Genomic DNA, 12,959 nt, shown 5'->3' on the forward strand with positions numbered 1-12,959 from the left:
TATATGTTATATGTGTTATCCGTGTTATATGTTATATGTGTTATATGTGTTATCCGTGTTATATGTGTTATCCGTGTTATATATGTTATATGTGTTGTATGTGTTATGATATACGTTATATGTGTTATATATGTTATATGTGTTATCTGTATTATATGTGTTATATATGTAATATTTCTTATATATGTTCTATGTGTTATATGTGTTATCTGTGTTATATATGTTATATGTGTTGTATGTGTTATAATATATGTTATATGTGTTATATGTGTTATATATGTTATACGTGTTATCTGTATTAGATGTGTTATATGTTGTATGTGTCGTATGTCTTATATATGTTATATGTGTTATATGTGTTATACATGTTATTCGTGTTATCCGTGTTATATGTCTTATATATGTTATATGTGTTATATGTGTTATCCGTGTTATATATGTTATATATGTTATACGTGTTATCTGTATTATATGTGTTATATATGTTGTATGTGTTATATGTCTTATATATGTTACATGTGTTATATGTTTTATACATGTTATTCGTGTTATCCTTGTTATATGTGTTATATATGTTATATGTGTTATCCGTGTTATATGTGTTATATGTGTTATACGTGTTATCTGTATTATATGTGTTATATATGTTGTATGTGTTATATGTCTTATATATGTTATATGTGTTATATATGTTATATATGTTGTATGTGTTATATGTCTTATATATGTTATATGTGTTATATATGTTATACATGTTATTCATGTTATCCGTGTTATATGTCTTATATATGTTATATGTGTTATCCGTGTTATATGTGTTATATATGTTAGACGTGTTATCTGTATTATATGTGTTATATATGTTTTATGTGTTATATGTCTTATATATGTTATATGTGTTATATATGTTATACGTGTTATGTGTATTATATGTGTTATATATGTTGTATGTGTTATATGTCTTATATATGTTATATGTGTTATATGTGTTATCCGTGTTATATGTGTTATATATCTTACACGTGCTATCTGTATTATTTGTGTTATATATGTTGTATGTGTTATATGTTTTATATACGTTATATGTGTTATATGTGTTATACATGTTATTCGTGTTATCCGTGTTATATGTGTTATATATGTTATAGGTGTTATATGTGTTATATGTGTTATAATATATGTTACATGTGTTATCTGTGTTATCCGTGTTATATGTGTTATATATGGTATAGGTGTTATATGTCTTGTCTGTGTTATATGTGTTATCTGTGTTATATGTGTTATATGTGTTATAATATATGTTACATGTGTTATCTGTGTTATATGTGTTATATGTGTTTTATGTGTTATATGTGTTATACATGTTATATGTGTTATATATGTTATAATATATGTTACATGTGTTATCTGTGTTATCTGTTATATATGTTATATGTGTTATATGTGTTATAATATATGTTACATGTGTTATACGTGTTATATATGTTATACGTGTTATACATGTTATATGTGTTATAATATATGTTACATGTGTTATATGTTTTATATATGTTATATATGTTATTTATGTAATCTATGTTATATGTAACTGAGAACAATGTACCAAGACAATTCTCTATTTTGTCACCACACTTTGCTAAGAAAACTGTTTTGACTGTATTTGAGTGTATCACAATGTCAATGTATCACAGCCGCCAGCAGGGGGCGGAACGACACCATGTGTGGTCACATCAACCTCAACGTTATGTTTGGAGCAGCTACAGCCATTGGCAGTTGAGACATAACTAAGACGAGAGATTATTAACATAAATATTCCCTTTTACGTGTTAAACAGGGTTTTTCTTTTTCACTTGTGTACATTAGTTTTTCTTTGTTGTTCTTAAGATGAACACCTGAAGCCACTGCGACAACCCCAAACGTTTTCTACAGGAGAGCTGCGCCAAACAGCCTCCAACCGCACCTCCAGTGGCATGTTTTGATCTTAACGAAACTTCACTGAAATACACATTACCTCCAAAACTTAACGGAAATACACATTACCTCCTAAACCTACCTAAAATACACATTACCAACCAAACTTAACTAAAGTACACTTTACCTCCTAAACCTAACTAAAATACACTTTACCTCCTAAACTTAACTAAAATACACTTTACCTCCTAAACTTAACGGAAATACACATTACCTCCTAAACCTACATAAAATACACATTACCAACCAAACTTAACTAAAGTACACATTACCTCCTAAACCTACATAAAATACACATTACCAACCAAACTTAACTAAAGTACACTTTACCTCCTAAACCTAACTAAAATACACTTTACCTCCTAAACTTAACTAAAATACACTTTACCTCCTAAACCTAACTAAAATACACTTTACCTCCTAAACTTAACTAAAGTACACTTTACCTCCTAAACCTAACTAAAATACACTTTACCTCCTAAACTTAACTAAAATACACATTACCTCCTAAACTTAACTAAAATACACTTTACCTCCTAAACCTACATAAAATACACATTACCAACCAAACTTAACTAAAGTACACTTTACCTCCTAAACCTAACTAAAATACACTTTACCTCCTAAACTTAACTAAAATACACTTTACCTCCTAAACCTACATAAAATACACATTACCAACCAAACTTAACTAAAGTACACTTTACCTCCTAAACTTAACTAAAATACACATTACCTCCTAAACTTAACTAAAATACACTTTACCTCCTAAACTTAACTAAAATACACTTTACCTCCTAAACCTACCTAAAATACACTTTACCTCCTAAACTTACCTGAATTAAACTGTACCTCCAAAACTTAACTAAAATACACATTACCTCCTAAACTTACCTAAAATACACTTTACCTCCAAAACTTAACTAAAATACACATTACCTCCTAAACCTACCTAAAATACACATTACCTCCAAAACTTAACTGAAATACACATTACCTCCTAAACTTAACTAAAATACACTTTACCTCCAAAACTTAACTAAAATACACATTACCTCCAAAACTTAACTAAAATACACTTTACCTCCTAAACTTAACTGAAATACACTTTACCTCCTAAACTTAACTAAAATACACTTTACCTCCAAAACTTACCTGAAATACACTTTACCTCCTAAACTTAACTGAAATACACTTTACCTCCTAAACTTAACTAAAATACACATTACCTCCTAAACTTCACTAAAATACACATTACCTCCTAAACTTCACTAAGATACACATTACCTCCCAAACTTACCTAAAACACACTTTACCTCCAAAACTTAACTAAAATACACTTTACCTCCAAAACTTAACTGAAATACACATTACCTCCAAAACTTAACTAAAATACACATTAACTCCTAAACTTCACTAAAATACACATTACCTCCAAAACTTAACTAAAATACACATTACCTCCAAAACTTACCTAAAATACACATTACCTCCTAAACTTCACTAAAATACACATTACCTCCTAAACTTAACTAAAATACACTTTACCTCCAAAACTTCACTAAGATACACATTACCTCCCAAACTTACCTAAAACACACTTTACCTCCAAAACTTAACTAAAATACACTTTACCTCCAAAACTTAACTAAAATACACATTACCTGCAAAACTTAACTAAAATACACTTTACCTCCAAAACTTAACTAAAATATACTTTACCTCCAAAACTTAACTGAAATACACATTACCTCCAAAACTTAACTAAAATACACATTAACTCCTAAACTTCACTAAAATACACATTACCTCCAAAACTTAACTAAAATACACATTACCTCCAAAACTTAACTAAAATACACTTTACCTCCAAAACGTCACTAAGATACACATTACCTCCAAAACTTACCTAAAACACACTTTACCTCCAAAACTTAACTAAAATACACATTACCTCCAAAACTTAACTAAAATACACATTACCTCCTAAACTTAACTAAAATACACTTTACCTCCTAAACTTAACTAAAATACACATTACCTCCTAAACTTAACTAAAATACACATTACCTCCTAAACTTAACTAAAATACGCATTACCTCCTCAACTTACCTAAAATACACTTTACCTCCTAAACTTAACTAAAATACACATTACCTCCTAAACTTACCTAAATTACACTTTACCTCCAAAACTTAACTAAAATACACATTACCTCCTAAACTTACCTAAAATACACTTTACCTCCAAAACTTAACTAAAATACACATTACCTCCTAAACTTACCTAAAATACACATTACCTCCAAAACTTAACTGAAATACACTTTACCTCCTAAACTTAACTAAAATACACATTACCTCCTAAACTTAACTAAAATACACATTACCTCCAAAACTTAACTGAAATACACCTTACCTCCTAAACTTAACTAAAATACACATTACCTCCTAAACTTAACTAAAATACACGTTACCTCCAAAACTTAACTAGAATACACATTAGCTCCTAAACTTACCTAAAATACACTTTACCTCCTAAACTTAACTAAAATACACATTACCTCCTAAACTTACCTAAAATACACTTTACCTCCAAAACTTAACTAAAATACACATTACCTCCTAAACTTACCTAGAATACACTTTACCTCCAAAACTTAACTAAAATACACATTACCTCCTAAACTTAACTGAAATACACATTACCTCCTAAACTTACCTAAAATACACATTACCTCCAAAACTTAACTAAAATACACATTACCTCCAAAACTTAACTAAAATACACATTACCTCCAAAACTTTACTAAAAAACACATTACCTCCTAAACTTACCTAAAATACACTTTACCTCCAAAACTTAACTAAAATACACATTACCTCCTAAACTTACCTAAAATACACATTACCTCCAAAACTTAACTAAAATACACATTACCTCCTAAACTTACCTAAAATACACATTACCTCCAAAACTTAACTGAAATACACCTTACCTCCTAAACTTAACTAAAATACACATTACCTCCTAAACTTAACTAAAATACACTTTACCTCCAAAACTTAACTAAAATACACATTACCTCCTAAACTTACCTAAAATACACTTTACCTCCTAAACTTAACTAAAATACACATTACCTCCTAAACTTACCTAAAATACACTTTACCTCCAAAACTTAACTAAAATACACATTACCTCCTAAACTTACCTAAAATACACTTTACCTCCAAAATTTAACTAAAATACACATTACCTCCTAAACTTAACTGAAATACACATTACCTCCTAAACTTACCTAAAATACACATTACCTCCAAAACTTAACTAAAATACACATTACCTCCAAAACTTAACTAAAATACACATTACCTCCAAAACTTTACTAAAAAACACATTACCTCCTAAACTTACCTAAAATACACTTTACCTCCAAAACTTTACTAAAATACACATTACCTCCTAAACTTACCTAAAATACACATTACCTCCAAAACTTAACTAAAATACACATTACCTCCTAAACTTACCTAAAATACACATTACCTCCAAAACTTAACTGAAATACACCTTACCTCCTAAACTTAACTAAAATACACATTACCTCCTAAACTTAACTAAAATACACTTTACCTCCAAAACTTAACTAAAATACACATTACCTCCTAAACTTACCTAAAATACACTTTACCTCCTAAACTTAACTAAAATACACATTACCTCCTAAACTTACCTAAAATACACTTTACCTCCAAAACTTAACTAAAATACACATTACCTCCTAAACTTACCTAAAATACACTTTACCTCCAAAATTTAACTAAAATACACATTACCTCCTAAACTTAACTGAAATACACATTACCTCCTAAACTTACCTAAAATACACATTACCTCCAAAACTTAACTAAAATACACATTACCTCCAAAACTTAACTAAAATACACATTACCTCCAAAACTTTACTAAAAAACACATTACCTCCTAAACTTACCTAAAATACACTTTACCTCCAAAACTTTACTAAAATACACATTACCTCCTAAACTTACCTAAAATACACATTACCTCCAAAACTTAACTAAAATACACATTACCTCCTAAACTTACCTAAAATACACATTACCTCCAAAACTTAACTGAAATACACCTTACCTCCTAAACTTAACTAAAATACACATTACCTCCTAAACTTAACTAAAATACACTTTACCTCCAAAATTTAACTAAAATACACATTACCTCCTAAACTTACCTAAAATACACTTTACCTCCTAAACTTAACTAAAATACACATTACCTCCTAAACTTACCTAAAATACACTTTACCTCCAAAACTTAACTAAAATACACATTACCTCCTAAACTTACCTAAAATACACTTTACCTCCAAAACTTAACTAAAATACACATTACCTCCTAAACTTACCTAAAATACACATTACCTCCAAAACTTAACTGAAATACACCTTACCTCCTAAACTTAACTAAAATACACATTACCTCCTAAACTTACCTAAAATACACTTTACCTCCAAAACTTAACTAAAATACACATTACCTCCTAAACTTACCTAAAATACACTTTACCTCCAAAACTTAACTAAAATACACTTTACCTCCTAAACTTAACTAAAATACACATTACCTCCAAAACTTAACTAAAATACACATTACCTCCAAAACTTCACTAAAAAACACATTACCTCCAAAACTTAACTAAAATACACATTACCTCCAAAACTTCACTAAAAAACACATTACCTCCAAAACTTAACTAAAATACACATTACCTCCTAAACTTACCTGAAATACACATTACCTCCAAAACTTAACTGAAATACACTTTACCTCCTAAACTTAACTAAAATACACATTACCTCCTAAACTTAACTAAAATACACATTACCTCCTAAACTTAACTAAAATACTCATTACCTCCTAAACTTAACTAAAATACACATTACCTCCTAAACTTACCTAAAATACACTTTACCTCCTAAACTTAACTAAAATACTCATTACCTCCTAAACCTAACTGAAATACTCATTACCTCCTAAACGTCCACAGCTCTGTGGGTTTCATCTCTGAGGAGAGTTCTCCTGCTGCAGAGTTTTCAAAGTGACCTGTTGCAGCCTACCATGGCAGAGAAGAGGACGGCGACGACCACAAATGTTTTGGGGGTACGGTATGAACAAATCCCCCGGATCCACAAGCCTGCCTTCGGACTACGGTTAAAGTGGGGTGCAGTGTTTTAAAGCGGAGCTCACCAGGGAGATGGTGATGAGGAGCAGCCAGAGGCGGACGGGCTTCTTCTCAGACATGTTGTCCACAGCGTGCCGCGCGTCCTGTGCCGGCGGGGCTTCCGTCTCTCTGCAGAGCGCGCGACGAGGCGTGCGCAGCGCAGCGCAGCGCAGCTCTTAAAGCTCCTCCGGCGGGGTGTTGCCCGCGAGCAGGAGCTGTTCCACGGGACTGCGAGGGGTGAAAATATTCAAATTCCAAATGGCTTTCTCAAATCCGCAGAGGGCTTAGAGGCGGCCCTTGCTCAATCAGGCCATTGTTTCCCATTTGAGCCGTGGAGACGTGAGGACGTCCAGGTGTCCCTCCGCGCTGTCTGGCCGTTTATTTGACGCAGCCTGCACTCACGTTAGCATGGGCTTGAACTGCTGTGAGGTGTTGCTGACATGCAACCTATATCCCGTGCATGCTTTTGCAGGCTGCTGGTTTTCTGCAACAGAATGGCGCCCCCCCCCCGCCCCCCCCCCCCTTTTACCCATGCAAAAAGACCATGTTATATATACTTTAAACAGTCTCCTGCTTTCTTTGTGCCGAATGGGAAGTGCAGGTGACACGAGGCCTGGTAAACAGCACAGACCTGCAGGCCCAGCTGTGCTCGCATGGAGCTGGCGGGATGTCTCATCTCACATTATTAAATTCCTGGTACTGGTTCGCTCTTCGCGTTACCCGAGCCTGCCCACGCCATGTTGTTTTTGTCTAGACGAAGTAGATGAAGTCAAAGAAATGTGGGGGTTTTTTTAAAGGCCACAGTAAATATACTCATACAAGGGATCATATCTGCCAAGTGGTGATGAACAATATGCCTTTAAACCTTCCTCTTCTCTCTCCCAGTCTTCCTCAAGGAGGATGGCCCCAAATGTGTGTTTTGGGGGGTTGTCTGTGGAGAAGTCAGGAATGTGACTGCAGGCGGAGTGCCTACTGCTCCTGGAGCAGGCTGCAGGATATTGTGTCTTGGCAACCAGAGGGCCTGGCATGATCAGAAACACGTACCTCAGTTCAAAACACAGCTGTAACTAAGGAGGGCCGTGTCTGTCCGCCGCCTCACGGCGCCGGAGTCCTCGCAGGCCGTGGCAACCGCTCCAGCAGATCAGACCGAGCATCCATGCCAGAGCTCATCCCAGCCTGCTGGACTCACACTGACCTTGCTGCTGACCGCCAGAGACGCTCTGTCCCAGACTGTCCTACACTGTCCCGGACTGTCCCGGACCGTCCCAGACTGTCCTACACTGTCCCAGACTGTCCTACACTGTCCCAGACCGTCCCAGACTGTCCTACACTGTCCCAGACCGTCCTACACTGTCTTACATTGTCCAGGACTGTCCATCACTGTCCCAGACTGTCCTAGACTGTCCTACACTATCTCAAACCGTCCCAGACAGTCCTACACTGTTCCAGACTGTCCTACAATGTCCTACACTGTCCCGGACTGTCCCAGACTGTCCTACACAGTCCCAGACCGTCCCAGACTGTCCTACACTGTCCCAGACCGTCCTACACTGTCTTAAGGTGTCCCAGACTGTCATACACTGTCCCAGACTGTCCTACACTGTCCCAGACCGTCCTACACTGTCTTACATTGTCCCAGACTGTCCCAGACTGTCCTACACTGTCCCAGACTGTCCTACACAGTCCCAGACCGTCCCAGACTGTCCTACACTGTTCCAGACTGTCCTACAATGTCCTACACTGTCCCAGACTGTCCTACACTGTCCCAGACCGTCCTACACTGTCTTACATTGTCCCAGACTGTCCCAGACTGTCCTACACTGTCCCAGACTGTCCTACACAGTCCCAGACCGTCCCAGACTGTCCTACACTGTCCCAGACTGTCCTACACTGTCCCAGACCGTCCTACACTGTCTTACGTTGTCCCAGACTGTCCTTCACTGTCCCAGACTGTCCTAGACTGTCCTACACTATCTCAAACCATCCCAGACAGTCCTACACTGTCCTACACTGTCCCGGACTGTCCCAGACCGTCTCAGACTGTCCTACACTGTCTCAGACCATCCTACACTGTCCTACACTGTCCCAGGCCATCCCAAACTGTCCTACACTATCCCAGACCATCACACACTGTCCTACACTGTCCCAGACTGTCCTACTCTGTCCTACAAATCCTCCTGTGCATGAAGCTCTGACTGCTTTTAGCATCTTAACACACACATTTTTGTTCCTCTTCATCTAAGAAAAAGACAGAGTTTAACTTTACTGTGCAGTTAACCTACACCTGCACTGTTAAACATATAATGAAGGAGCATCACTAAACAGGACACGTGAAGGACACAGAGTAAAGAGTGAACACTGGTGCTGAACAGCTCAACATTTTACCGGCTGTTCAGCTGCAGGCAGCGAAATCAAATAAAACCTGCATTAGAAGTCATGGGGCAGTGTGGGCGGGGTTTTATTATGGCAGTTCATTGACCTTAGTGCCTTTGGTGCTCATTTCAGTGTGAGCAACAGAAAAGCCACCTGCCTCAGCAGGATGTGCAGCATGAACGCCATCCTGTGTTGTGATGAACACATGAAATGAGGGAACGCCCCCTTTTGACTCCAATGAAAACAGCATGGTACTTTTTGGGCCTCTGGACTCTGACGACTCACTGCAGCCAGCAGCATGAGCCATAATAACCCAGCACTCCGGTGTCCTCGAACCCCATTCCTCAGTACTGAATTAACACTTCATCGTGGTCCTGCACCCCAGAGAGCCTCATCATGGTCCTGCACCCCAGAGAGCCTCATCGTGGTCCTGCACCCCAGAGAGCCTCATCATGATCCTGCACCCCAGAGAGCCTCATCATGGTCCTGCACCCCAGAGAGCCTCATCATGGTCCTGCACCCCAGAGAGCCTCATCATGGTCCTGCACCCCAGAGAGCCTCATCATGATCCTGCACCCCAGAGAGCCTCATCATGGTCCTGCACCCCAGAGAGTCTCATCATGATCCTGCAACCCAGAGAGCCTCATCATGATCCTGCACCCCAGAGAGCCTCATCATGATCCTGCAACCCAGAGAGCCTCATCATGGTCCTGCACCCCAGAGAGTCTCATCATGATCCTGCACCCCAGAGAGCCTCATCATGATCCTGCACCCCAGAGAGCCTCATCATGATCCTGCAACCCAGAGAGCCTCATCATGATCCTGCACCCCAGAGAGCCTCATCATGATCCTGCACCCCAGAGAGCCTCATCAACAAATGATGAGTCACACTAACACTTCAAACCGGGTCTCTCCATTGTTTATTACCAACTTGTTGGGAATAACCTTGTTCGATATTCCGAACCTGTTTTCACACCCGGATGACGTGTGAGGGTCAGCAGGCTCATCGTGTACTTCCTGGACGTCCTGTTGAGGAGATAAAGATGCCTTGAACAGTAAAAACTTGCACCATGTACCATGCTTTAACCTCCCCTGATGTGTGTGTCCTGTATGAGGACCTGATGTGTGTGTCCTGTATGAGGACCTGATGTGTGTGTCCTGTATGAGGACCTGATGTGTGTGTCCTGTGTGAGGACCTGATGTGTGTGTCCTGTATGAGGACCTGATGTGTGTGTCCTGTGTGAGGACCTGATGTGTGTGTCCTGTATGAGGACCTGATGTGTGTGTCCTGTATGAGGACCTGATGTGTGTGTCCTGTGTGAGGACCTGATGTGTGTGTCCTGTATGAGGACCTGATGTGTGTGTCCTGTATGAGGACCTGATGTGTGTGTCCTGTGTGAGGACCTGATGTGTGTGTCCTGTATGAGGACCTGATGTGTGTGTCCTGTGTGAGGACCTGATGTGTGTGTCCTGTATGAGGACCTGATGTGTGTGTCCTGTATGAGGACCTGATGTGTGTGTCCTGTGTGAGGACCTGATGTGTGTGTCCTGTATGAGGACCTGATGTGTGTGTCCTGTATGAGGACCTGATGTGTGTGTCCTGTGTGAGGACCTGATGTGTGTGTCCTGTGTGAGGACCTGATGTGTGTGTCCTGTATGAGGACCTGATGTGTGTGTCCTGTATGAGGACCTGATGTGTGTGTCCTGTGTGAGGACCTGATGTGTGTGTCCTGTATGAGGACCTGATGTGTGTGTCCTGTGTGAGGACCTGATGTGTGTGTCCTGTGTGAGGACCTGATGTGTGTGTCCTGTGTGAGGACCTGATGTGTGTGTCCTGGTACGTGTGTCCTGTATGAGGACCTGATGTGTGTGTCCTGTGTGAGGACCTGATGTGTGTGTCCTGTGTGAGGACCTGATGTGTGTGTCCTGTATGAGGACCTGATGTGTGTGTCCTGTGTGAGGACCTGATGTGTGTGTCCTGTGTGAGGACCTGATGTGTGTGTCCTGTATGAGGACCTGATGTGTGTGTCCTGTGTGAGGACCTGATGTGTGTGTCCTGTGTGAGGACCTGATGTGTGTGTCCTGTGTGAGGACCTGATGTGTGTGTCCTGGTACGTGTGTCCTGTATGAGGACCTGATGTGTGTGTCCTGTGTGAGGACCTGATGTGTGTGTCCTGGTACGTGTGTCCTGTATGAGGACCTGATGTGTGTGTCCTGTGTGAGGACCTGATGTGTGTGTCCTGGTACGTGTGTCCTGTATGAGGACCTGATGTGTGTGTCCTGTATGAGGACCTGATGTGTGTGTCCTGTGTGAGGACCTGATGTGTGTGTCCTGTGTGAGGACCTGATGTGTGTGTCCTGGTACGTGTGTCCTGTATGAGGACCTGATGTGTGTGTCCTGTGTGAGGACCTGATGTGTGTGTCCTGTATGAGGACCTGATGTGTGTGTCCTGTGTGAGGACCTGATGTGTGTGTCCTGGTACGTGTGTCCTGTGTGAGGACCTGATGTGTGTGTCCTGTGTGAGGACCTGATGTGTGTGTCCTGTATGAGGACCTGATGTGTGTGTCCTGTGTGAGGACCTGATGTGTGTGTCCTGTGTGAGGACCTGATGTGTGTGTCCTGTGTGAGGACCTGATGTGTGTGTCCTGTATGAGGACCTGATGTGTGTGTCCTGTGTGAGGACCTGATGTGTGTGTCCTGTGTGAGGACCTGATGTGTGTGTCCTGTGTGAGGACCTGATGTGTGTGTCCTGTGTGAGGACCTGATGTGTGTGTCCTGTATGAGGACCTGATGTGTGTGTCCTGTGTGAGGACCTGATGTGTGTGTCCTGTGTGAGGACCTGATGTGTGTGTCCTGTGTGAGGACCTGATGTGTGTGTCCTGTATGAGGACCTGATGTGTGTGTCCTGTGTGAGGACCTGATGTGTGTGTCCCGGTACGTGTGTCCTGTGTGAGGACCTGATGTGTGTGTCCTGTGTGAGGACCTGATGTGTGTGTCCTGTGTGAGGACCTGATGTGTGTGTCCTGGTACGTGTGTCCTGTGTGAGGACCTGATGTGTGTGTCCTGTGTGAGGACCTGATGTGTGTGTCCTGTATGAGGACCTGATGTGTGTGTCCTGTGTGAGGACCTGATGTGTGTGTCCCGGTACGTGTGTCCTGTGTGAGGACCTGATGTGTGTGTCCTGTGTGAGGACCTGATGTGTGTGTCCTGTATGAGGACCTGATGTGTGTGTCCTGTATGAGGACCTGATGTGTGTGTCCTGTGTGAGGACCTGATGTGTGTGTCCTGTGTGAGGACCTGATGTGTGTGTCCTGTGTGAGGACCTGATGTGTGTGTCCTGGTACGTGTGTCCTGTGTGAGGACCTG

The 12,959-nt window shown here is 40.0% G+C and overlaps 1 protein-coding gene across 2 annotated transcripts in view; it reads right to left on the minus strand.

Moving 5' to 3' along the window:
- The window catches only part of ccn2b (cellular communication network factor 2b), a 21,999-nt gene extending 14,578 nt beyond the window's left edge, over positions 1–7,421 (minus strand). For both annotated transcript variants that reach the window (XM_056298381.1, XM_056298380.1), the window contains exon 1: positions 7,246–7,421. In XM_056298381.1, coding sequence (XP_056154356.1) covers positions 7,246–7,299 — 54 coding nt within the window. In that variant the 5' untranslated portion in view covers positions 7,300–7,421. The remainder of the gene's footprint in view (positions 1–7,245) is intronic.
- Positions 7,422–12,959: the final 5,538 nt, after the last annotated feature.

The sequence above is a fragment of the Lampris incognitus genome, chromosome 18, assembly GCF_029633865.1.
Source record: "Lampris incognitus isolate fLamInc1 chromosome 18, fLamInc1.hap2, whole genome shotgun sequence".
Lineage (NCBI taxonomy): Eukaryota > Metazoa > Chordata > Actinopteri > Lampriformes > Lampridae > Lampris > Lampris incognitus.